Source organism: Ursus arctos, unplaced genomic scaffold (assembly GCF_023065955.2).
Source record: "Ursus arctos isolate Adak ecotype North America unplaced genomic scaffold, UrsArc2.0 scaffold_27, whole genome shotgun sequence".
In the NCBI taxonomy this organism is placed as follows: domain Eukaryota; kingdom Metazoa; phylum Chordata; class Mammalia; order Carnivora; family Ursidae; genus Ursus; species Ursus arctos.
Genome location: NW_026622952.1, coordinates 17,266,593 through 17,294,308, shown reverse-complemented (window position 1 = coordinate 17,294,308; position 27,716 = coordinate 17,266,593). Strand labels below are relative to the sequence as shown.

General features: G+C 38.4%; 1 protein-coding gene and 1 long non-coding RNA gene across 13 annotated transcripts in view; one reads left to right on the top strand and one right to left on the bottom strand.

Moving 5' to 3' along the window:
- The window catches only part of LOC125283697 (uncharacterized), a 28,962-nt gene extending 2,043 nt beyond the window's left edge, over nt 1-26,919 (top strand). Inside the window, exons 2-4 of one of the 6 annotated variants that reach the window (XR_008955976.1) lie at nt 9,520-9,593; nt 11,370-11,524; nt 25,064-26,919. This is a non-coding gene — a long non-coding RNA (uncharacterized LOC125283697). The other 5 variants (XR_007191674.2, XR_008955977.1, XR_008955974.1 and 2 more) reach the window with 5 other exon arrangements.
- Nucleotides 1-27,716, bottom strand: part of MSR1 (macrophage scavenger receptor 1) — a 413,132-nt gene that overhangs the window by 16,842 nt on the left and 368,574 nt on the right. For 5 of the 7 annotated variants that reach the window (XM_057303426.1, XM_044387552.3, XM_044387553.3 and 2 more), the window contains 3 exons: nt 22,475-22,555; nt 19,915-20,004; nt 15,021-15,074 (listed from right to left, as the gene is read on the bottom strand). In XM_057303426.1, the coding sequence (XP_057159409.1) occupies nt 15,021-15,074; nt 19,915-20,004; nt 22,475-22,555 (225 nt within the window). Of the gene's footprint in view, nt 1-8,225; nt 9,000-11,443; nt 12,894-15,020; nt 15,075-19,914; nt 20,005-22,474; nt 22,556-27,716 lie in introns of those variants that run through there. The other 2 variants (XM_026508459.4, XM_026508463.4) reach the window with 2 other exon arrangements.

Genomic DNA, 27,716 nt, shown 5'->3' with positions numbered 1-27,716 from the left:
CAGAGGATTTATTTCTTATTGGCAGACTAATGTTAAATAGAATCTTGGGACTAAATGTCAATTCGATTTACAATGAGAAATGTAATTGCCTCAAAAACTGAAATATTTGTATCTGCTTGACAAGGCCATTTTCTCCCCATGGGCAATCTGCATAAGAAGTCAAATCACAATCAGTGAGTTATTGGCTTAATTAATTTATTAATTTACAATGAGACACAGCAGTGAGATTTTGCCTCTGGGACTGACCAACACTGTTTGGTTAACGCATTTTTCTTTATATATGTTAATAACATTCAATCGGGTGAGGTGATTTGACATCTCTCTGCTCTGATTCATTGTAGTTTAACTTTCTCTAAGCAATCTTACTTTTATTTCCCAGTTCTGAAGGGAAGAGTAGAGTACTGATAATTTCTATGTATTCTTAAAAGTCTGTATATAAAATAAAAACAGTATATGAAGTATTTATTATATTAATAGCTTATTCATATTTCTATGACTGTAAGATGCCAAAAGGAAAATATGTAATAGAGCAGGTAATTTACAAAAGGTTTTGTAATTTAAATCTGAAGAAATAATTCCAAATATAATAAAAGTTAACAAGTTTGGAGGTTATTTTTGCTTTGTTTATTGTAGGCTTATTTTTTTAAGTATGTATTTATTTATTTGACAGAGAGAGAGTGCATGCTAGCACAAGCAGGGGGAGCAGCAGGCAGAGGGAGAGGAAGAAGCAGACTCCCCACTAAGCAGGGCTTGGGGCTTGATCCCAGGACCCTAGGATCACAACCTGAGCCAAAGACAGATGCTTAACTCATTAAGCCACCCAGGCACCCCTAAAAATGACTCTTGAGGAGTTTAGTTATTTCAACTATGATCATATCGTTTACCTTATGGTCATGTTTTCTTTTTTCTTAACATTTATTGGAATTAGGATTTAGGGTTAAATTTATTACAATGGTATTTATTATATTCAAGTTCCAACTGTAATAAATTAAAAAAAGATCTGATGGCAGTTTGACCTGGAAGTCCTCACAATGTGGCCAAATTCCTCTAGAAAGGGAACTGATTTTTCTTTTTTAAGATAATTAGCTTAATGAGGTATTTAGCTCATGAAAGAGCTATGAAACAAAGGCACAACCTGGGTATCAGATGTTTGCAGAAGTAGAGTTAAATTTCTCTGGAAAACTATTGTAACAGATTTTGAATCTTACTCAGGAAGTCGAAGGAGACAGATGTTTTGGAAATCTCGTGACCGAGCAGAGAACAAGGTAGATGGAGAGGGTCTCGGTGGACAGCGGGGTAGGCAGGGTAGTCTGATGGCAGGGGAGAGAATGAGAAGGTCCAGGGAGGAAATCTGAGGTCTAAGCTGGCTGGGAATTTCAAGATAGTGAAGTCCAAGGTTCAACTTCATGACTGTTATGCTGATATTCTCCTGTTGTAACAAAACCTTCAGGAAAATCCTCCTAGATCCCAGGTGGAGCTACAGTACTTTTTCAAATGGAGGGAGGGCTGTGGTGCTCGCTGTGTCTGAGTGGTGTGGAAAGTAAGTAAAGAGACACCCAGGCTATTAGGTTCCTAAGGCAACTAAACCAAATGATCACAACCGTGTGGCTTAAAACAACAAATTTAGGGATGCCTGAGTGGCTCAGGTCATGATCTCAGGGTCCTGGTATTGAGCCCCGCATTGGGATCCCTGCTCAGTGAGGAGTCTGCGTCTCCCGCTGCCCCTCCCCCCACTGTGTGCTTTCAAATAAATAAATAAAATCTTAAAAAAAAAAATTCCCTCACAGTTCTGGAGGCCAAAAGTCTGAAATCAAGATGTCCACAGGGCCATGTTCCTTCTGAAGGCTCTAGGGAGAAATTTCTTCCTTGGATTTTTTTTTTCTTTTTTTTTAGATTTTATTTATTTATTTGACAGAGACACAGCCAGCGAGAGAGGAAACACAAGCAGGGGGAGTGGGAGAGGAAGAAGCAGGCTCCCAGCGGAGGAGCCTGATGCGGGGCTTGATCCCAGATCGCCGGGATCACGCCCTGAGCCGACGGCAGATGCTTAACTAACAACTGAGCCACCCAGGCGCCCCCCCCTTTTTTTTGACCCAGAGAGAGAGAAAGCACACAAATAGGGGGTGCCTGATGCGGGGCTCAATCCCAGGACCCTGCGGAAGGCAGACGCTTAACTGACCGAACCACCCAGGTGCCCCAGAAATCCTTCCTTGCATTTTCCTAGCTTCTAGTGGCTCCTGGCAATTCGTCATGTTCCTTAGCTTGTAGTTACTACATCACTCCGATCTCTGCCTCAGTCTTCTTCCTATGTCTGCGTATCCTTCTCTTCTTATAAGAACGCTAGTCACTCGATTTAGGGCCCACCTGAATCCAATATGACCTCATCTTAGCTTAATTACGCCTGCAAAGATCCTCCTTCCAACTAAGGTCACATTCTGAGGTTTCACATGGATACGAATTTTTTAACACTCTTAAACCCAGTACCCCAGAGGTGGCAGGGAAGATACATGGAGGGATATAATTTTTCTGTGTTTTCATCAAACTATTTTACATAGGAGGCACTTGAATTGCCTTAGAACATGAGGCTGGTGCTCAATGTTATTTCATTATTAAGGAACAAACTGAACCCCAAGATTTGAGGACTGCGGGATAGTTGGGGAGTAGATATTTTGTCTATACTGGAAGTTAGTTCGCAAACTCAACCGTGATTATACTGAACACCCATAGTTCAGCTGCTGAATAACTAAAATAAAGATTGAGAATCTGTTGCTTCAAAAGACATGGTACTAAGCTCAGATGGTGTTGAGTAAATCGAACTTAATTATGAGTAAATTACTTCAACATAAGAAAATTAAAAAGTAGCAGAAGGCTATTATTTCCTATATTTTGTCAGTTTTGGAGCTGAATCATCAAATAAAACTTTAAGAGAATCTTGCTAAAATAAGTGGTAAATACTTAAGACGAAAGAACTTTGTGTTTAAAAAGAATACCTCCCTCGTCATGCAGATCCCCACAAAGGTGTGATGGTTAAGGATAAGTTTATGTGGGGGGAAACCAACACAATGGAAAGGTTAAGTAAAACAAGACAAGGCAGTATGGTTGGGAAATGTGTAAGTTGTCCTCAGAGTATCCTGAGCTAAAATGTTGCTTCTACTACTGGATTTCCAAATCATCAATTAAACAAGACGTGTCTGCCTTTCAAAGGCCATATTGTGTTCTTCAAGGGACCGTGCTCATATATTAGGATATTTATTACCATTTTAGAATAATTTTGTTATTATTTAAAACTTCAATTCTAAGTGAGTTTTACTTTTTAGAGTTACTTAGAGAACTGTAAAAAAAAAAATTACAAAGGGGAATTTTACCTACCCATATTTAGATGATTTGCAATTTTGCTCTTCACTTAAAACCATATGGCATAAAAATAGTCAAGCAATCCATGAAGACATTGAACAGAGCTTATTTAGAAAATGCACCACACAAACTAGTATACATTACATTATCCTTTCTGACTTCTGAAAACACGGGCCTCAGCCAGACTCCGTGAAGGTCCTACGTCCCTCTTTATAATCTGTTGAGACATTGATAGTGATTTAGACCACTTGATCCTTCACTTGACCTATTTATAAAATACACATAACAACACCTACCTCCTACGATTGAGGTTTCAAATACGATCATATGTGAAAAAAAATGTATTTAAGGCTAGAAAGTACTATATAAAGGTAGCGCTAGAATTATTAATTATAATTCATTCTGAACGTTATTCTAGGAAACTGAAATTACAGATTTTGAGGTGTGGATTTTGTAGAGAAAAATGCCTTAAATATGGCCCAAGAAAGCTTAATCTGTCTAGTTATTGGCAGGGCTTACAACTCAGTACAGATTCTTTGACTTTTCATGAAGAGAAAATTATTTTCTAAACTGAGTGTTTGCCCCTTTAATTGGATCGGGAGGTAAATTAGAAGAAAATACACATTCTCCTTGTCATTGTGTGCTACCTTTTGTTTATGCTCATAACTGTTCAGAGCTCTAGGGTGTTCTCAGGACTGCCTTGCCAGGATCGGTAGGAGACATTAGGGTATAAAGTGCCCATTCCCTCGGCATTTGACAGGTAAGGCCATGATTTCTGTCCGACAGCTGTGTCCACAGGTATTTAAAGACAGACCACTTGATGCCTCAAAAATCCAACAAATGAGGGGCGCCTGGGTGGCACAGCGGTTAAGCATCTGCCTTTGGCTCAGGGCGTGATCCTGGCGTTATGGGATCGAGCCCCACATCAGGCTCTTCCGCTATGAGCCTGCTTCTTCCTCCCCCACTCCCCCTGCTTGTGTTCCCTCTCTCGCTGGCTGTCTCTATCTCTGTCGAATAAATAAATAAAATCTTTAAAAAAAAAAAAATCCAACAAATGAGCTGTTTCTCTCTCCTCCAGGAAACAGTGCTTCCATTTGCTTAACTTTTGACTGTTTTAGTGTAATCACAGTAGATACTCTTAGGAAGAAGAAAAAAAGCATGGGACAGCAAATTTTGTTTGGATAATGACAGAAAGAAAAGCAGGGGAAAGAAACAAACCAACCCAACTGTGAAGTGTGGGCTGTCAGGTTGAGGCACTAGATGCTTTATTTCAAAAGACAGGGTCCCAGTGCTTATTCACCAGAGAAGGGGCTCTGTCTGTATCAGGAAACAGGTGCCTTCTCTACATGAGAAGCCAGCAGACCAGGGCCCTAGTCTCAGTTGTGCTACAAACTGCCTTTATGACTTTAGACAAATTGTGATGCCTGTTTTCACCTTAATTTCTTCATGTGTTATGACATCTTGTGTAATCACCTCATAGAACTTTTGTGAGAATGGTTTTAGTCCATGAATGTACTTTGAAGAGGTTTGAGGAAGAAAGTCAAGTCAAGCGGCACCTGGGTGGCTCAGTTGGTTGGGTGACTGCCTTCAGCTCAGGTCATGATCTCGGAGTTCCACATGAGGCTCCCTGCTCAACGGGGAGTCTGCTTCTCCCTCTGCCCCTCACCCCTCTGGTGCTGTCTCTCTCTAATAAAAAAATAAAAATCTTAAAAAAAATCAAGTTAAGATGCAATATAATGTGATAGAATTTAAAAATGGCTTAAACCAACATTCAAATTCCTCCACATAAATACTAGCTGTGAGATTTTGCACAGGTTACTTCATGGTCTAAATCCTCAGGGGGAAAGCAGCAGCGCAATAGGTTCCTTGTGAGGAGGAAGTGGAGGAGAGCCATACAAAGTGCCCTGCAGAGCACCTGGCACAGAAGGGTCCCTCTCTGTCCTATAGACAGAGTTATTAGTGTTATTATTTCTTAAAAATTCAGATTTCTGGCCTAGTGATTGGCAATGGGTGATGGTAGCAAAAAAGTATCAATCACGTATCAAAGAAGAAATTTTGAAATACTTGTGCTTCAGAATACCAAGGAGAGCTTTTGGAAATCTCACATACCAGCCCACAACCCAAAGCCCTGAAATAAGCATCTCTGTGTGTTGAGTCCAGCCATTCGTATATGATAGAAGCCTTAGAGGTCATTCTGATACTCACCAGAGCCTGAGAACAACTGAGAGAACGATACAAGAACACAGTGAGATTACTTAAGAGAGTTCTAAACCTCTCGTATTATGGAGGAATTGACCTAATACATTGCTGTCCAATAGGCACTAAGCATTTAACAAGATTATTATTGAATAGTATGTAATAGCAAAGTTAGGTCAATCCACTTTTTCAGGGCCTTTTGCCCTCTACTCTAAGATTCTGAAGGGGTGATTCTGCCCAACCCATCACCTTCTAGTGACCCTACTTGGTTGGGCAGTGAGTGTGCCCTACTGTCTGAACACTACAGTGGTTAGTCACGGGAAAATCAGTACCCAAGCAGAGCTAACAAGAGTTCTTCTGAAGCAAGGAAGGTGGCATTCTTTCTCAAACATGGCTAGATGTGAGATTATGCAGCACAGCAAGAGCCTAATCAACTATGAATTTATACATATTATATATACATACACATATATACACAGAGAGGGAGAGAGAGAGAGAAAGGGAGAGAGATACTGAATCTAAATGACTTAGTTTGAACTCCTGGATCCCACCATGCCTGAAGCAAAACCATCTCTTGGAATTCTTAATGATGTCAATCAATAGACTGTTTCTTGATTAAGCAGGTTTCCATTACTTTCCACTTAAAAAATTCTTACAAATACATAGATGGTGATTATTTGACAATAAATTTAGAAGTAGCTTCCCAGATCATTCTATTTCTCATTAATTTAATCACCACTGGCTACTGTCCACTTAAACTGCATTAGTCTGACAATTTTTATTACTTTATGAATTCCATCATGTAAAAGAACATCCCCGAAATGTGAAAACAAAATACTGACAAGAAACAAATGAAAGTGAAATTGTTTTCAAACAGCAGAATGTCCCAAATTAATTTATGATACAATTAAGGACTTGAGAACTGGTTGGCAGAGAGGCAGAGACAACTGAAGCAGGTCTTCCTCATTCTCAAAGTTCCAGGCCTGCACAACAAAGATTTAGACATGAGACTGCCCATGGACATGGACATCAGTTCTTGATACCCTCCTGTTACGGACTGAATTATATCCCCCCCAAATGCATCTGTGCACGTCCTAACACCCACTATGACTATATTTAGAGACAGGGCCTCTAAGGAAATAGGTCAAGGTTCGTTGAGGCCATCTGGGTGGGGCCCTAGTCCAAGAGGACTAGTGTCCTGAGGGCATCTTGATCTTGGACTTCAGTGTTCAGAACTCTGAGGGAATAGATTTGTGTTGTTTATTCACCCAGTCTGTGGTACTCTGTTCTGGCAACCCCTAGCAGACTAATACACTTTTTTTCCTCTTTGTGTTTTTGATTAGTTGCAAATGAAATGAGAAACAGAGTACCTTAATGGCTATACATTTGAAAATACAGCTTTTTCTTTCATTCATAACTGAGAACCAAGCACCCATCCCTGTTATGTCATGATCTGAACACAGTAAAAAAACCTTCAACAAAAATAATGACTTTGTCACTGAAATGCCTACTTAAAGCCTCAGAAGTTCTAATTCTTTTAGAATTTTTTGGGTGTGAGTGAGTGAGTGAGAGAGAGAGAATAAGCGGGGCGGGGGGGGGGGGGGAGGGAGAAGGTGGCTTCCCGAACAGTAAGGAGCAGGATGCGGACTCTCAGGACTGGATCCCAGGACCCTGGGATCATAATGAGCTGAAGGCAGATGCTTAACCAGCTCAGCCACCCAGACACTCTAGAAGTTCTAATTCTTATTTTAAAAACTACAAAAGTATTTATCAAGGACCTACTACATGTCTCAATATAGTAATAATATTCATCTGGCTGCCTTCTGTGATTAATACAATACATGCTCTTCTGGTACAGAAGTAGTGTTTCTAGGTGTAGGTGATACAGTAGGTAAGAGATGATAACAGGAGAATATGCATGGAAGATGTTTTGGAATAGAACAGATAATCATTTTGTAGTGAACAAATGAATTATGCTATAAACCATGTGGAGTTCTGATAAAAAATACTGTGCACAGAAACTGAATATTGGTGCTCAGGTAAAAGAATTTACCTTTCAGCATTTCTAGGAAATGCAAAATCAGAATTACATAAAACATCATAAGGACGAAGTATGTTTCTCATTTTGCTTAAGAATTCACATTAGGATTCCTTTAACCAGTTGTCTGTAACTACCACCCTACTCCAGTTAGAATGGCAAAAATTGACAAGGCAAGAAACAACAAATGTTGGAGAGGATGTGGAGAAGGGGATCCCTCCTACATTGTTGGTAGGAATGTAAGTTGGTACAGCCACTTTGGAAAACAGTGTGGAAGTCCCTCAAAAAGTTAAAAATAGAGCTACCATAGGGTATTATACCCAGCAATTGCACTACTGGGTATTTACCCCAAAGAGACAGACATAGTGAAGAGAAGGGCCATATGCACCCCAATGTTTATAGCAGCTTTGTCCACAATAGCTAAATTATGGAAGGAGCCGAAATGCCCTTCAACAGACGAATGGATTAAGAAGATGTGGTCCATATATACAATGGAATATTACTCAGCCATCAGAAAGAACAATTACCCAACATTTGCAGCAACATGGACGGGACTGGAAGAGATTATGCTAAGTGAAATAAATCAAGCAGAGAAACACAATTATCATATGGTTTCACTCATTTATGGAACATAAGAAATTGCAGGGAGATCGGTAGGAGAAGGAAGGGAAGAACGAAGGGGGGGGTAAACAGAACGGGGAATAACCACGAGAGACTATGGACTCTGGGAAACAAACTGAGGGCTTCAGAGGGGAGGGGGTTGGGGGATTGGGATAGGCCGGTGATGGGTATTAAGGAGGGCACATATTTCATGGTGCACTGGGTGTTATACGCAAACAGTGAATCATGGAACATTACATCAGAAACTAAGGATGTACTGTATGGTGACTAACATAATATAATAAAAAGTTATTATTAAAAAAAAAAAGAAAGGTTTCTGGGGTTCAGGTGTTTCCCTTGGCAGTGAGTGGATCACGCAGATGTGAGTAATTCAGGGGAAGCTGGGAATGGAAGTATCTGGAGTGCCTCAGGAAAGCGCAAATCTGTAGGTTAAGCCACAACCAATGGGAGATATTTCTTGGACACTTCATGTGCAAACAACTGTGTGGTTCCAGGGACTCTGGTGTTGAGATTCCCACCGCAGAACAATGCATATACGGAGAGGCCAGGGGGAGGGGCAAGTATTGGTTGTGAACCCCTACTTTGACGGTGCTTTAATTGGCACAAAATAAATGGTCTTGTGTTGGCGTAAGACTAAATTGACTGCAGAATGGGAAGCCAGGACCCAGTTCTCTGAAGAGGAGCAGGAAAGCCATCTTGTCCTCTGAGGCTCTGGATGATGAGAAGTGGTGTGATGGGTCGGCTTCACCTGCATTCCAGCCCGTAACTGGGTGAATTTCAAATTTTGCTCCTGCAAGAGACCAGGTTGGAGCTGTACTGATTTTTCTTCTGGCCTTTTAATTGGCTCTGGTAGGAGTCGAGCTGTGTGAGTCAGCTGGGATAGGGACTCGTCAGGACAAATGTTAACTGCTGCATCCATTCCTCATTTAAAGCTCTAGTTCAGTTTACGAGACACATGAGTTATTCCTATCTGTTGCGTTAATGGAACGTTCCATGTTTAGCAACAATTCGCAGACTCACATAAAGCTTTAACCACCACACGTTGTCAAAACCGAGCGGCACTTGGCTAAGTTACCTGGAGCCAATGGCTCCAGTGGAATGTGGGCTGCTGAGAAACGGTCAGTGAAGAGTTAAAAAAAAGAGACACGGAACAGAAGAGGAACATCAAAGCAGCCAAACCTCATTCAAAATTGTTAAAATTGAGCCAGGTACTGAAGTAAAGACAGAATATTAGCAGGTAGCTCCTTCCCCTGGTGTCCGCAAGTAAATAACTCCTATTACCGATAACGCAAGTTTTGCGGGTGTTGCAGGGAGACTGTATCTGAACGACAGATCGGGGCAGAGACTGGACCCAAGAGCTGAAGAAGTGCGTGAAGGTGGAAACGTAAGTAAGATTAATTGAGAATGCTTTTTTTTGGAATTTGAAATAACAGAAGTCACACTGTAAGAATTTTTGTCTCCTCAGCGTCTTCAAATTATAGGCCCATTCTAGAAAACCAAATTGCTTATTACAAATCTCTTTCTCAGGGCATGTGGGTGGCTCAATTAGTCAGGCGTCTGTCTTCAGCTCAGGTCATGATCCCAGGTCCCCCACCAGGCTCCCTGCTTCTCCCTCTCTCTCTGCCCGCCGCTCCCCCTACTTGGTCTCTCTCTCAAATAAATAAAATCTTAACAAAAAAATCTTTCTCTTTTCCTTCTTTTTCCACACCCTCCACGCTATGTATTTGTGGCATTTACATATATAAATACATAAAACTAGTGTGGGGGTGTTGAACGGAGTCATAGTTACAAACAGGGCCTTAGGAAATTCAAACAATTGGCTTTGAATTTCTGCTCTTCCATTTATCGGCAATGAGCTTCAGTTTCCAACCTATAAAAAGGGAATAATCACAGTACCAACTTCAAAGGCTCTTCTGAGGTTTAAATGAGAGAATACATCAAAAGCCCCTAAGTGCACGGCCAGTGTTCTCTAACTGTTCATTGTTGTAATTATTTAGTGTTTGGAGGAGAAGGTTTGACTTTGGTCAACTGAATGCTTTGGGAAAAAACAGAAATCACTTAAGATTGTGCTGAGTCCTGAGCAGAAATCAACTGGAAGACAAACTGATATTTCATATCATTGTATGAGTTTCAGAGTAAGGCACTTTAAATTCACATCCTAATTCTCGGCATGAACAAAGCACAGTAAGAAATACTAACCAATGACACACTGTGAATTAGTATGTGTAGGACAGAGCCTCACACAAGGTGTTTAACTGTACATAAGGAATTGTTTTTGCTTGACTGCAACACCCTTCCAAGCTGGGTGAGAACAGAGCAGACAAACCTCTGTGACAAGCAGGAGAGCTTGGGGCAGACTTCTCTCCACTGTGCATTACTCAAGTTGGTATACCCACTGCATTTGAACTGGGCGGTCAGCATCTATTTTTGTCTAAAGAGAGAAGAGAAGCTCCTCTCCTTAATCTGTGGTCTGGGGTGTCAGACAACTTGTGAACAGAGTCCCCTGGAATTGTCTCCCACGATCTCTGGGATCAGGGTCATGCTGTGGCCAATGTTGACCAACGCCTGCTGGCAACAGAAGAGGCTCCCCAGGTTCTAGCTGTCCCTCAGTGCAGAGCGGGGTGGGAAGTCACATCTGATTAAACCACGGACAAGGAGGTCCAACTCATCTCCATGGCTGTGAATTCACGGACTAGTCAACATTGCCCATTTTCTAATAATAAGGACCATCGGAAGACTTGGCTGATTCCGCCACCTCCTTTCTTTTTTTTCTTCCCTTGGAGACTCTGCTATCGTGGAGGTGCAGACCCACAGTACCAATGACAACTCTAACTTGTTTCAACCTTTCTTGAAGCTTTCTCGTCAGCACAGTCTTGGGCTCCTGCTTTGTCCTTCAGAGCCTAGACTCTTGTTTTATGAGGCTGACATTTTGTTCTGACCTCTGTTGACAGTTCCTGGCCTCTGGCATGCACCCTGGTGAGTCACCTCTTTTATGGTCTTCGGCTTGGCTCAGACAAACTCATTGATTTGAGATCTGGTCACACTCACGTTGCTCTCTCTAATGTTAAAAATCTTATTCTCTAGCACCTCCTGTTTTGTCCATGACATTTATTTGGCTTCTCACATTTTCATTTTGCTTTCACTCTGACTCTGATTACAGACTTGACATGTCTGCACGATACCAGCAAGGAAGAGCGGTTCCGGTTCAGAGAGACCAGTGTGAAGCATACCTTATGTGTTTAAAGCACTTTATGGTTTTACAGAGCATCTTCCCCCACACAGTGTCTTATGTGATCCTCACAACAACCCTGTGAGGTAGGTGTCATGATGCACATTTTACAAGAGAGGGAATGGAAGGGTTGAGACACACATGGCTACATGACTTAGAATTTACTAGAAACTTAAGACTGAAGCTTGAGACTATGTGTAAACCTTGAAGGAAATGAGAGGTGTGGAAATGCGATCTGTTAATTAATAGAGAGACCTACACAAATAACACACTACCCTACATCTTCCCTGTTCTTTTGTTTTGTTTTGTTTTTGGTCTTTTCTTACCTTTTCCCCTTTCTCATTTTATTCCCTTCTTCACCTACACAAAATATCTGCAAGTCTACTGAAATATTTCTTCACCTTTAGATCTATAATTGATATTTAAAGTGTAAAACACAAGGAGCTTTTTACAATAAAACACATCAGCATTATTTTTTCATGATCAAAATATTCTTGCTTGAGATAGCCAGATCATCTAAAGAAACAAGTTCTGTTTTTGGTCTAAATGTGTTGAATGAACTGTCCAAGCTCCACTTTACTTCACTATAAACTTGGGGGGGAAAAAAAAAAGCTTCACTTGACTTCACTATAAACTTGGGGGAAAAAAAGGTGTAATTTGTCGAAGAAGAAGACAAGAAGGTAAACTAAGCTAATCAAAATCAATTTACTTTTTTAATATTTAAGGGATTAAATAATCTTTATCTCCTCTGAACACCTGTAGAGCCTATTCCTCCGTTCCCATAGTGCTGTTTATAGAATTGCCCATTTACATGTTTAGGGCTTCCGGGGACAATTAGCTCCGTAAGGTGAGAGGCGGTAGTTATCTTACTAGCTTCTGTGTCCAGCTCCAGGAGGTATGCAATGAACACACGCCGAGTGAATGAATGAGTGAACTAACAAAGGCATTTTCTTTTATGTAACCCCATCACTTATTGGGAGTATTGTTTTTGAATGTCAAGAACCCACATAGACTCAGGATCCATGAGATGTCTCCTAGAACCCACCGGGTTAAATTGGGTTCAGGAGGACATGAGGTGAGTGGATGGCAGAGGCTCCCGGCCTGGCTCTGAGAACTGGCAGGAGCAGCCCCCCGTTCAGTACACAGGAGGCATCCAGCTAAGGGTGCTAGGAGATGGTGGTGATGGTGGGGTACTTGAGTGGGGAGAGGTGGGAACGTGGGAACAGAGGCCCAAACAGCACAAAGGACCAGGAGAGAAAGCCATGTGGAAACTGCACACCACACAGGAACCAAAGTCATTTGGAGGAGCCACAGAGGGATCTTGGAGTCAGTTGTGCTGATGACTTGTCCAGAGGTGAAGGGCCTTTTAATGAGATGGTAGCAGAGGGTGTCTTGCCCAACCCACCTGATCTTAAAAGGGCCCTGCCCAAATACGATCAGGGGGTTGTATCGGTCCTGACACATACATAAAAGAGGAAATCAGTGATTATTCTTTTTATATGTAAATCATGCCCCAAAAACATGAAAAAGGTATATTAAAATAACTCAATATAAATTGTTATTTATCAGAACTAACTGAAGAGAGGGGGAATCAGGTACTTTCATGCAGAATAAATTGGTACGATCTTTTTGGAGCCATTCACAAGAAACCACCGAATTGTAAAATGCATGTCACCTCTGAACTATTGATTCTACTCCTAGCAAATTCTCTATAAAATAGTTCCACAAGGTCATGTATGAGACTGCTGAATATAGCATTGCTTATGAAAGCCAAACTATGGCCAACAAAAATCATCAAGTGTTCATGACTAGGGAATAGAATGATGTACTATGGGCACTACAGTATAGCTATATAATGGAACAGTGCATAGTCACTGAGGGAAAAGAGCTAGAGCCACATGTCCCGACATGGGCAAGGGGCTGACATACTAACTTCAGGAAGGTAAAAGCAGAATGTACTGTACAGATGTTTGTGTCTATGATTCTTTCTTTCTGAAACATCATGGAGTTATATATACTCCCTACGGGGGGGGGGTGCATGGAGGGAAATCTGGAGGCCATAAACACTTATACACAGAAGTATCTCTATTGTTCCTTTCACAAAGAAAGTGTGAGCATAAAGTTCAAAACAGCCATGAAAACACCTATAACTGGAAACATTTCTGAACAGATCTGAAAAAAATATTCAAAGTATTTGATAACCTCAGGTACCTGAAGACGGGGTGGGTGTTCAGTTTACAGACTGCAAAACAGAGTTCTTTATTTGCTAGGCTTACCCAGAGTCAATGTTAAGTAGTTCAGACAAAGTCTCAGGAAAAGGAGAAAAAGAGATAAAAACTGCACCAAAGATAAAGGCAGAGATAAACAGGAAGACAGGGAAAAGAGTTACAAAAGGAGTTCAAGTGAAAATAGCTGGAGTGACGAGAAGAAAGGAGACTAGGTAGGATAAAGTATTACAGCAGACAAAAGTGGTCACATTAAAGAGGAAATGGACACAAAGGAGAAGAGGTATACTAATGTTTCCATTATCTAACTATAATAGTAACCACACTAAAAATCACTGAATGACACTACAGCACTGTGAGGAGACACACAATAATGTTGTTCAATTTAGGGGCAAGCATGGTCAACAATGCAACAATTGTGAAAAGCATCAGGTAGTTATATTAGACTTGAATGGCTTGCATTCAAGCTGGTGATCCCAAATTGTCTAAGGGCCATATCCATACACAGTACAGGTTAAAATAATTACTTCTGCTATAAGGGAGAGAAATTGGTACTATATTTTTAAAATAATAACTACAACTGAAAAATGCTACATTTTTGGTACATTAAAGGACTAGCCATGATCTGTCTAAAGCAGACAGTGTTTGGGTAGAGATTCTGATCACCGTGTGTGCGTGTAGCAGTGGCTACCCCCACTGACACGCAGACATCACATGCAGCTCCTACTGGGAACGCAGAAGGGGGATCCTAAACACAAAATAACTGACTTAGAGCGTGGCATATTGAAGACATCGCATCTAATATTTTGTTTTTAAGGGCCAATGTATATGAGGCCAGCATCCAATCAACAAGAGTTCCCTGTGTCAAATCTATTCTGCTGCAATTCTGAAGGTCTAGGATACAGAACACAACGTTTCAAGTGGTTAGTAAAACAAAACAAAACACCAAAACCCCAGCCATCAGCGACTTATTTGGCCAGGGTTCTCAGATTGTCCAAATTCCTAGATGGAGCCTTTCAGTTTGCTCTGTTAGTATGTAAGGAAGATAGAATTGTTTCTATTCATAAACTTGATTTTCCTTCAGTAGATTGGAGGTGGCTTGAAAATTGAACAATCTTCTATGTGGAATTTTTAGAGAACTGTGCTCATCGTGAAAACAAAATACAAATGGGTAACGAGACTCACAGTTGTATAATTTAATCTATTTGTTTTACTCCAATGAGCAGGCTTGATTTGGAGAAAACTGTGGCTGACATCCACAGAACGTCTAGGGATCAATGCTGAAGTTCCCCACATTTGCCTTGAGCCCTGACCACTATTACAAGGCACACATAAAAACAATGAACCATACACTTACTTAGTGTGCTTCCACTCCCTTTGTCCCCCTTCTGGCCTTTTGGTCCAGGATTTCCTTGAAAACAAACAAGAAAAAAGAAACAATTTTTTTTTTTTGGTAATTAGGCCAATTTAATTATTTAAAAATGAGTTGTTGTAAATGGAGACAAAAATGAATTGCTTTAAATGAGACAGACCATCACAAGGTAACCTGGAATATCAGCTTACCACAACCTACAGATATTCAAATACAATACTGTTGATGTTGATAATGATAAGGGCTATCATTTTATTTTCACTATTTAAAAAAAATTTTAAACTTATTTTATTTAAATTCAATTAGTTAACATACAGTGTATCATTAGTTTCAGATGTAATGGCTATCATTTTAAAAGTCCTATTAGAAACAGGTCATTGTTCTGGGTAGGTCCCTTACATACATTATTGCAAATTATTTATATGGGCATTAAATATCCCATTTTCCTAAAGCAGACAAAACTGAGGTATGGCACTTTTTGTGCTTATTCATCTTGTTTTTCCTCTTCCTTTGACTTTGCTTTTTTCCCTCCTCCAGGAAACTCAGTGTCCTTCATCTGAAACCTTGATTCTATATTTCCCATTACACTTTATCTTGTTTCCATTTCTTTAGAGGGAAGAATCCCAAAGATGGGCTGTGAATGAATTTCTGAGAATGCTAAGATCCTGATGACCTCATCCTGGGGGAAGCTAGGAAGGTCTCAAGGGCATCTAAGCCTATAGTCTACTTCCTTTGGCTTTGAGGAACCGCAGCTAATAACTGAAGGGTGTGGTAGAAATGCTATCCTTTTGTATGAGGTACTGGAAACATTGTTAAAACCTGGGTCTTTGCTAATGGTGATTATTCATAAACAGCTCCACTTTCAAAAATATATCCAGAAGATAATGTTTTAGTACCAACAAGAGATTTTAATGGTAACCATGTCATCTCCTGAGAGTGGGGCTATTCTTACTTATTGATTCTTCTTCCAACATTCTCAAGTATTTACCTTGCAAGTAATACCTTCTTAGCATAAACGTAGGGCTGATATAGTACTCTCTTAAGTCAGAATCTTTGTTAATGTTCTTGATTTCCCCCAACAAAATCAAGACCCTCTGCCTTGCACCCAAGAGCTCAGAGGACATAGTTTAAAACCCATGGCTTTTAATAGCATTATAACGGCAATTTTAGAAATCTCTATTTGAATTATTTTGCCCTGCTACTTACCAGGTATGTGGCTCAAAAGAAGTTTTCAAACCTTTCTGAACTAAAAGCTTATTTTCCATCAAATGAAAAAATAACACCTTCCATTGCAGAGTTACCTTAAAAACTAGCAACAATGGTTATAAAGCATCTTGCCCATAAAGAGAGGAATAGAAGAGATGGTAGCTCTTACTGTTTTACATCTCCCAAAGCTTAGCTAGAATGGTCTGTCTGTGGTTTTATTCTCAGTGAATGAGAGAGGGCTTTGTCATCTCTGTTCACTTTTTATGGCACAATTATTTTTAATTTTAATTTAAAGTTTAAATCTTTATTTGGATTTTATTTTTCTTTCTTTCTCTAATTCACTTTATTTTGTCTTCATCTGTCTTTGGGAACATTTGTTCTTATTTACCATTTAAAGATTTTTTGATTCCCCAATTTATCAAATTTAAAAATATAAAATTACCCTGGTAAGTAACATGAAAACTGAAATTGAGCACTTAGAAAGCATAAGTTGTTTCCGATTAAAATTTTATTGTGAAGATTTCATGAAATGTCAACCATTCTTTATCAGCGTATGATAAAGAGAATGCCTCTGATCATTTTGCATATATGATTACACTGTACATCATTATATTCACTGTTTAATTATGATTCAGTCATTCCAGGTAACGTGAAATTGGCAAAAAAAAATCATTAATTTAAAAGCACTCAAAATATTTCCTATTTTCTGATAATACACTTTTATGAGATATAGTACCTAAGTTTCAGATTCCAAAGAGGAAAAGTCTAAGATATTAAACAAAAATTGGGAGGGGGGGATTCAAAAGGGTGTAATGATCAGTTCTAATTCTTTTCAGAAAAGATAATGCAATAAAAAAGCTTAATTTTATCATTTTAGCATTATTTAGTAAAAAGGAAGAGGCTGTACATTATTCTTGGGAGTCTTTTTATACCACAACTGTCTTCTGATAGTTTATGTTCCAGCCAGGGCACTGCGTGAATGACTCACTTAAATCCTGATAGCTCTAGGATCCTATGATAAATAAATAATCAGGTTTTTAAAAATTTTGCCTTTTTATCTTACACTACTCTTTTTAAAAAAATATTAAAATAAAACTTTTCTTCTTATACATAAACACAAATGTTTTACGTCACTCTAGCCTGATTCAGAGATCTTCTCACAGAGGACACTTGGAAATTTTTTCTCACAGGTGAACACATCAAAAACATCCTTGCTAGAGAACAGGGGTGTATTCCTCCTTTAGAATGATACCTTTGGCTAAATGTTTACTTTTCCCAAATGAACCACCTGAGGTTAGATAGTGCACATAAATGTTACAGAATGATCTTGTTGATTAAACTTTAGAAAAGAGGTCCTTGTGAGCAATTTCTGGGAGAAAACTCCAGGGTGGGGAGCAGCTCGTCTTATGTTCTCAGCTCCAAGCACAGCGTATGAGAAAACATAGATGCTCAAACAAAGGGAAGTTATTTCTTATTAAATCAGCTAAGTTGTGCTACAGTTACACATCTCTTCTGTGGGTTGTTGCTAATGTTGTCAGTGGCCATGTAGGAGGGTTATATTTAACAGACAGATGGGTGTGAGAAAGAGTGAGGCCTTCTTAATATTCTTAAATTTTTTGCCATGTTTCCACTTCTTGACTTTCCAGAAAAACAAACCTGTAACTCTGATTTACTCAGAGTGCATAGTGATATTCATTTATGAAGTTACCCCTTATGATTTAATGTAAATAGAAAGTTATGAACAGACCATACCAGAAAGAGTCCCGAACAAAATCTTACCATGATTTTGCCAGAGATAATAAATGACTACCTTTTTGAGAGAGATAGTACATCAATGTGCCATTTTAGCTTTAAACTTAGAATACAGATAAAATATGTGTTCTCACTTCATGGAATTATTTTGAATTATCTTGGAAACTATAAGTAGCTTTGCAATTTTGTCAAATTCAGGGTTTTTAAATATATTTATCTATTGCACACAAATTGCCCATTTAGGAAATTCAGCAATTCCTGAAGGATGCAGATAATTTCAAACAAATTAACAAATGAACGCTTCTTCCCATTTTGCCGAAAAGGCCTGATTAAAGCTAGACAGCTTTGGAGATGGTTGGTATATAAATATACCATTCAGTTCAGGTAATTGCGTCTGATTGTAGCTTGCTTATTTGTGGCTAGCTGATTTTTCTCTAAGCCCAACTGCCACTGACACAGTCCATAAACACGAATACTATCAAAAATACCTCAACACACCTATTAAGATTGCTAAAATCCAAAACATTGGCAACACCAAAGGCCAGTGAGGATGCAGAACACCACCAACTCTCATTCACTGCTGGTGGGAATGCAAAATGGTACAGACACTTTGGAAGACAGTCTGGAGGTTTCTTACAAAATTAAACAGGTTTACCATGAGACCCAGCAATCAAACTTCTAGGACAACTCAGGTCAGCAGCTTTATTGATGACTGCCAAAACGTGGAAGTACCAAGATGTCCTTCAAATAGGTGAGCGGATAAATAAACTGAGGTACACCCATTCATCAGAATACATTGAGCATTAAAAATAAATGAGCTATCAGGGCACAAAAAGATATGGAGAAGCTGAAACGTATACTTCTCAATGGAATAAGCCAATCTGAAATGATTAGATACAATATTTCAACTGTATGACATTCTGGAAAAGGCGAAACTACAGAGAGCGCGTGAAGAGATGCGTGGTTGCCTGGGGTTGGGAGGGAGTGTGCTGGTGATGAGTAGGTAGACCACAGGGGATCTTTAGGGAAGGGAAACTACTCTGTATGATACTCTAGTGATAGATACATGTCATTATACAACTGATAAAACCCACAGAATGTACAACACCGAATATGAACTCTAATATATAAACTGTGGGCCTAAATTACTAATAACGTATCAATATGGTTCATCAATTATTACAAATACACCATGTTAATAACTTAACATGCAAGATGTTAACAATAGGGAAACCGGATGTGGGTTTATGAGAATTCTGTATTTTCTGTGCAATTTTTCTATAAACCTAAAACTACTAAAACAAAATCTATTTTAAAGAACACCTCAATGATAAGGATCCTATTCTCTTAGTCAACATTTACTTTGAAATTAGGAAACAGTAAGCCTGCCTCTTTCTAAAATTTCTGTGTGAAGTTCACAATTCAAGCTTAGGCTACTGCCCTTTTCTAAGGAGTAGAAAAAATGTCATCATGTATACAAATTTTAAAGAGCCTGAACAATGTAGTTTATTAAGAACTAATGTATAACAGCAGTCAGTTTATCTTGCATAGAACAGGATTTCTGACCTATCTGTAGATTGCTAACTGTAACTTTCCAAGGTTTGGCCAGTTTTGGTTAAAAGGGTATTTATACTTTGTTTGTTTTTCTTTGCTAGTCCTTCCCTTCTCTTTGTTCTAAGATACACACCATTCTTCATGTGATTTATGGTTGGGTAGAGTTTATAAATCCTCTATTGTCTTTTTCTTTTTTTTTTTTTTCTTAAAGACTACTTTCCTTTGGGACATAGGAACTTTCCTCAGGTAGAGAGAAATTAGTTTCAAAATGTTTCAGACCACAAAATAAACTGCATGTGAGTCTACTATTCATACTAGGATGGCTATTGCTTTTCGTATACAAAGAAAATATACATTATCACGATACCTGTCCTCCCGGTCTTCCCCGGTGGCCCTGGAAATCCTCGAGGTCCAGAAAAGCCAATTGCTCCCCGATCACCTTTAAGACCTGGAGGACCTACATGGTTAATGAAAAAAAACACAGCTGTGATAATTCACTTCTCATGTAGATTTGTAAGTATAATGAAACAATTTAGTTTTGAATATGCAATAGGTCAGTCTCCAAATGAAGGGATAATATTCCTTCCCAAAATTTCATGTGTGCCACTGATAAATAATACAAGCAATTGGTAGAAACAATGCACTTAGTACAATGTAGATATTCAATAAATAAACTGCTACTACAAATAAAAACACATCAGAAAAAAAATCTTGGAGTTTTGACCAGAAGGCTTATGCAGTCCAACTGGAAATCCTCAAATGGCAGGATTTTGCTGTAGCAGCAATGGTAACTTCGAAATGTACAAGGTGGAAACTGAATTCTTAAGATTTGTTCCCGAAAAAGCACAACTCAAGCAATGAGAAATATAAACCAAAAAATTATATATTTATATATATTTATAAAATATATTTATATATATTTATAAAATATATTTATATATATTTATAAAATATATTTATATATATTTTTAAAAATTGGAGTCCTAATGCTGGAATATATTAATCTTTCACGGACTTGATTTTACGTATTCTAATCCCAAACAATAATGTAACCACATATATACGCGCGCGCGCGTGTGTGTGTGTGTGTGTGTGTGTAGTGTATGAAGATTCATTAATGGGTACATATTATATAAATATACAAACCCAGGTTTTATGTGCTTAAATGAAAACAGCCTTTCTCCCCCTCCCCCAATTACTGTGATGACCATGAAAACTGTATGTAACAGTGTTATTTTCCTATAGAATGAAATATTTCATCCTAGAGCCCAGCAGTTTGAAATAAACTATTGTAAAAAAATCTCATTTTAGATGTTATCAGTTCAGAGAAATCCCATTAATTCAATTTTCAGTTAACTCCTTCGATAGCACATTATGAAAAATGTAAAAATTATACATCTTTTCCCAATATCAATCTTTGAATATATTGTCATTAGTTTACAAGTTCCAGGAGGCAGGACTTATATATATTAATTGAGTAAAAAAACAAAACAAAACAAAAAAAACCCAAAAAAACACAAACATTTCTTGAGGTATATTCATACAGACACCTAAAATTGGGTTAACTGTTCTCTAAGAAATGTTAAGTATATTTTAAATTGTCAAGAATATTATTCAACCCAGTCTAAACTTTGATTTGAACAGATATTAAGCAGATAGCCAAAGCAATAAAATGATAAATTATGTTTAGAAATATTAGTAAACTTAGGCCATCTCAATTTAATTACTCAATATATATTACTTTGCATATAGATATCATATACTGTATGTATTAAAATATAAACGTATGTACCTATGTATGTATAACAATGTACCCATAGATCATCCATAGATTGATTCATATATTGAATACACACACATATGATTATATATATAGATATATGTCAAATAGCTTTAAAATCTTTTTAATGTGAACTATGTATTGGCTTTTTAAGCATAACGTTGTCAAGGTCAGAAAGGTGTCAAATTCACGTCTTTCATTTTTAAATACTATTTTTCTGATGTAACCTGAGCTAGTCAATATATTGATCAGAAAGAAGACATTTTATATAACCAAAAGACAGAAAAATAGGATGTAGTACATGGTATTTCGACATATTTTTGGCGGCACAAACCATTCTAGTTATAATTAAGCCATGCAGTCTACTCCCCACTTTCAAAGAGCAAGTGGGTATTTGATTTCTCGCCAAGAATAACATGACAATCATGCTGCTACTATGGTCTCCTCTATTTCTGTGAGAGCAAGGAAAGTTCATGCTCTTTCTCCTTTTCTGTCTTCTATTACCTTCTCTCAAAATATTGCTTTCAAGATTACAACGCCAACTGAGGAAAATAATTTAAGACAATTTTGCTCTAAGTAAGATACAGAGAGTAGCTGACAGTGAAGGTAAAAGTCATCTGTATTCTAGTCAACATTTACATTCAGATTTCATGGGTTTAAGCAGATATATTTCAGGTAAGGACTGTATAAGGCATGTAATCCAATTTCCTTTTATGTGTCTGTGTGTGTGTGTGTCTGTGTGTGTATGTGTCTGTGTGTGTGTGTGTGTGTATATGTCATGCAAATATATTCAGAGTGACGATGATTTTCATATTCTCCTTCTCATGTGACCTAAAGCGAGGGCTGCCATAGACTGTGCCCGATCAATAACAAAGACAGCACTCACGAGGAATATGAAAATCCCCATGTGGTAGTTTTGGCTAAAGCATTTAACTTTCTTCAAAAAGCAAAAGTCAGTGACATTTGGTACATTATAGTGCTTAGGCTTCTGGAAAACACTTAAGATCCCCCTTAGCACACACACAAGTACATACACATGCATGCACTCCACAGGAGACAAATCAAATAGCAATTCCCCCTACACACATATATGGATATATATTATCAGACCCTGAAGGATATGATGAAATAGTTACTGTTACCGTACCTACTACACCTGGAATGCCTCGTGGACCACTTTCTCCAGCAGGACCTCTATCTCCTTTTTCACCGGGGGGTCCAGGAGGACCTTTAAAAAATAAATGACAATTACCAATCACAGTTTGAAAGCATAGGTAAAATGAATATGTCATGTTTCAAGACAGTTCTATAAGTAAATCCAGTCTTCTATTTGTAGTGCAATAACACAGAATGAGGAAGACGGACCTTCTGGAGCCATGCCCTGCTACGGAGACGTGCAGTGCCCTTACTGATAGAGATGCGACAGCCTAATCATGTATTACATATTTGTGTGCCTAGCACTTTTTTAGGTTCTCAGAACCTCGGAGCAGGGAAAAGACATGGAGTCAATGACGCCATAAACTCACTGTAGTATTGTGTACATACTAGGCAGATTTCGCTGTATCAAATTAGATGCTGTGTGGAAAATGTGGAAGGACGTATAAATCATGTGTGATCCACACATAGACGACAACCGAGCACCGTGTTGTTGAAAACGACAAACTCAGACGTTTGTTAGAGAGCTGCGAATCAGCAGGAGTAGCAATGGTTGAAAAGCCTTTGAGAGAGTAAGATTCGAAAGCTAATTTGAAGAATGGAGAGAATGAGGCGAAAGAGAATTCTGGGTAAGAGGGAGAGATTTGGGGAAAGGCAGGAAGGTAAAAATGAGTAAAAGAATACTATTCAAATAAAATACAGCTGGCCCTCAAACAATATGGGTTTGAAAGGTGGGTCTTCTCATCTATAGATTTTTTTCGACAAATACGGAACAGTACTGCAAATGTATTTTCTCTCTTATGATGTTCTTAATAACATTTCTTTTTTGTAGCTGGATTTAAGAATACAGTATATAAGACATGTAACGTACAAAATATGTGTTAATTGACTGTTATTGTTGAGGCTTTCTGTCAACAGTAAAACTATTAGGAAAGTGTTGGGGGACTCAGAAGTTATACACTCATTTTCAAGGGCACAAGGGATCAGCACCCCAACCTCTAAGTTGTATTAAGTAGTTGTATTAAGTAGAATCCCTAAATAGATACAGATAGGATAAATTTTGACCACCTAGCCTCACAATTCCCCAAGTGTCCTCTGAGTATTGAATTTAATCAATACTGATTTAGTCATTTGAATTTTCTGTGCCCAGCAAAATGCATATCTAGTGATCACCTCTTTAGAAAAATGAAACTTTGGAACTTTTTTTTTTTAAAAGATTTTTATTTATTTGAAAGAGCGAACAAGAGAGAAAGCACGAGTGGGGTGAGGGGCAGAGGAAGCAGCAGACTCCCTGCTGAGAAGGGAGCCCAACGCCAACGCGGTGCTCAATCCAGGACCTGGAGATCATGACCTCAGCCAAAGGCAGACACTTAACTGAGCCACCCAGGCTCCCCTGGCATTTTAGAATTCAAAGGTAACCCTGCTAGTATTCCCTCTTCTACATGGACTGCACAGGACAAGTGTTAATCCCTTCGCTTCAAGCAGAACACTTTGCAATTTTCTTTTCAACCTCAAAAGGAAGAAACAAACTTGGATATACCACAGAATAATAAATAGTGATGTTTTAAAAGAGGCATTTTCATTCGCTGTGGTTTGGCCAAATGCATAGCCCAAGGACAACACACAACTGTATGTAGCATCAGTGGTTGGAGAGCACTTGCTTACACATTTTAATCAGGTGTGGGAATAAAATACCTGACGAATTTGAAGAAAGGGCCACATGAATAAAGATAATCTCATGAAAAAGTATATTCTGTTCATGTTCTTTGTTTCTAAGTCCTATCCCTGCTTCTCTCCATTTTTCTGATCTGTTCCACTTTTCAAGGTCCAACTTGGATTTTAGAACCTTCCTTCCCTGGTTACTCAATTTTCAAGATATCATTGTTCTTCTCAATGGCACATTGCCACTTTCTCTTCATACGCGACATGGGGCAGTAATACTGTATTGTACTTTTATTACAAAAGCAACTCTACTTATTACAGGAAATACAAAAGCCTAGAAAAATATAATTCATAATTCAATCATCTTAAGAGACTAACCATTAACATTTATTTCTTGTGTGTGTACTTTTTGTTTTGTTTTGTTTGACTGCATTTTATTTTTTTTACATCATCACGCAAATTCCCCTAAGCTATAGCTTCATGTTGGAGACATACATTTGGATGTTGCCCAAGAAATGTCACAGTTCTCCATCAGTGAGGAGTTGCACCTCCAGAACCATGAACACGGCTACAGTTCATTCATCTCTACATAGTGACGAAGTTGAAAGCAAGCAAGGCAGAAAGACTCCATTTGCAGCCCGAATTTTGCTGAGCAAATTGAAAGGAAGGAAATCCACAGTACTCAGGGGTGGTGTTTTGGGGGGAAAAAATGGACAAGGAAAGATTTTTATTTAGTAATTAGAGCTCTAAAGCAAGACATAGACATTCCAGGAAAAAGCAGAATGTGTGAGACAAGACACAAGGCACTGATGGACTGGATCTCGGCTCTTAGTCTCTGTGGTTAAGAGTTTTCACCATTTATTCAGCCAGTAAGAGATGGAACTCTTTTATAAACACTTCCCTGTCAATTATTTTGCAGGTAACTCTGTGGAGGAACTGCATACAGCTCTAACGTTGGAGAATTAATTCAGTCATAACAAATACATGAGTTATTTTCTGTAATTCTGAGTCAAAGATCCCTCTCTGTATTTTTATATAAAATACTGATACCAGGTTTCTGACTCCCAGAGTAAGAAAACCAAGTACACATTAAAGAATTCTAACTAGGTGTGTTGGCTGTTACATTTTTATTGTTACTTTATTCTTCATGTAACATTAATCTCACTTATTATGTTTCATTTTTATACATTGCTATATCTTTTCTACTGCCTAGAAAATGTGGGAAGTATCTCAATAAATATTTCTAGTGTCTTTCACATATTTGGGGGGACAGAAGTACACAGATCATACACCAGTTTTCTCTTAGCTTTGTGTGTAGAACTTTTGAGAACACTGTCAACATGGTGCTCTCATGCTATCTTCCAAAAGTGGTCTCCTCTCCATCCCCTCTGTAGCTCACATTCTAATCATCCTGCACTTGCACTAGTCTAGAGATCTTTATCTGGTCTGAATGTATTGTGTCTATTTCTTTTTTTTTTTAAATTATAATATTTTTTACTATGTTAGTCACCATACAGTACATCCCTAGTTTTTGATGTAAAGTTCCATGATTCATTACTTGCGTATAACACCCAGTGCATCATGCAATACGTGCCCTCCTTACTGCCCATCACCAGCCTATCCCATTCCCCCACCCCTCTCCCCTCTGAAGCCCTCAGTTTGTTTCCCAGAGTACATAGTCTCTATTTCACCCTCATATTTCCTTCAGTTCCAGCTTTAAAAAAAAAATAGTACCTCTATCAACTATATATAGAAATATAGCTATCTGTTCTGCCGTGTTATGGAAGAAAGAATGAAGAACTTCAAGTCAGGAGACTTGGTGTCTTTGCAGTCACCTTCTTTGTCCTGAATTACTATCAAGCCGTAAGAATTCACACTATTTTTCTTCAAATTTAATACCTTCTAACTGCAAAGTTACAGGGATAATTCATAAATGCTGCAGCAGTAATTTGCCACAGACAATTCCTTCTATAAAACACACATACAAAATCCACTACTTAGCTCCCTCCCTATGATTTATTTTGAAAAAGGAAAACTAAGATTTCTACATTGCCACAAAAAAGAACCGATTCAGAATACTCGACAACCATACATATCAGAGATCAAAATTTACACAGTGTACTAGAAAAGCAAACCCAGGCATATCCTATCATTTAAAATCCTCAGATGAGACCAAAGAACGAATGTCTGCCTAAATTTCCAGAGCTATGCTTCTCCGTGTCCTATTCATTATGATCACACATTTCCTACTTTATTCGTAATCTTTTCTTCTCATCATAAAAATCTACTGAATCATCTAGGCTATTGCTGCTTAAACCTGCCCCTTTTTTTCTTTTAGTTTTCAAGCTCGTTGACTTAGGTACCTTTAATCTGAAGAGGCCTTAAAGATTTTTTAGTCAAACATACATACAGAGGGGTCAGAGAGTAAACTTCGAAGGTGTTAAAGCTAGTTGGGTAAAACTAGAACTAAACCACTTCTCTCCTGACATTCTAGGCTATGCTGTTCCCAACTTAATTGACTTCAGTTCTGGCATCTGTTTTTCCATTATTCCCCGGATGAATTTTTCCATTACATAGTGGTTAAAGACACAACCATTTTTTTATTTTTTAAATCATGATAATTGGTTGCACAAATCTCCAAATTTATATTCTAACAATTGTTTATTCTTCTTCCTTGACATGAATATGTTTATGTATGAATATATATATGCTTTTAGATCCTGGAAAGAAAATTTGTTTAAAATTTCTTTTCAAATAAACATCACATTACCTTTTCTTATCACTGAGCCATATTGTATTTTATTTCTCTTAACCCCTCTCCTCAAATGTTCACTGACTTTTTTCATTAAATCATGCTATGTCTCACCCCCTACCAAATTACATCACTACTGCAGTGATGAAATTCCGCTTAGTCCTTTAGTCTCTAATGACTATAATTATTTGGTAAATGTGTTAAAATATTTTTGTGTCTTGTATCTTCATGATTATTTAGCAGTTGTTAATATCAAAAGGGGGGCATAAAGATGGCTAATCCTACAACGAACAAATGATAAGGCACTCATTAATTTATACAATTTGTTTTTCTTGGGTTATAGTTTCATAAGTATTATTAAAAATTTCTTTTCTGCCTAGTGGTGGTAGAGAATATAAAAAATAGCCCCTAATTTTAAGGAATGTATTGTCTCCAAGAAGAGGCAACACTGCTCTAGAAGACAGTGTGAGGTACTTTTCGAGACGACCGTCATGTGAAGGTTTCTCTGATGAAAGAATACTAATGTTTAATACTAAACAAGACACAGATGTCAGGAAGTTACTACTCTGATGGAACTAGAAAAGGCTTCCCGTATTAGACGGACATTGAATAAGAGATATGATATTTTCAGATAGAATTGAAGACAATATATTTAAGTGAAGGCAAAGGCATGAAGCAGGATATAAAAAGTACTGAGAATGGGGCGCCTGGGTGGCTCAGTCAGTTAAGCGTCTGCCTTCAGCTCAGGTCATGATCCCAGGGTCCTGGGATCGAGTCCCACATCTGGCTCCCTGCTTAGCAGGGAGTTGGCTTTTCCCTT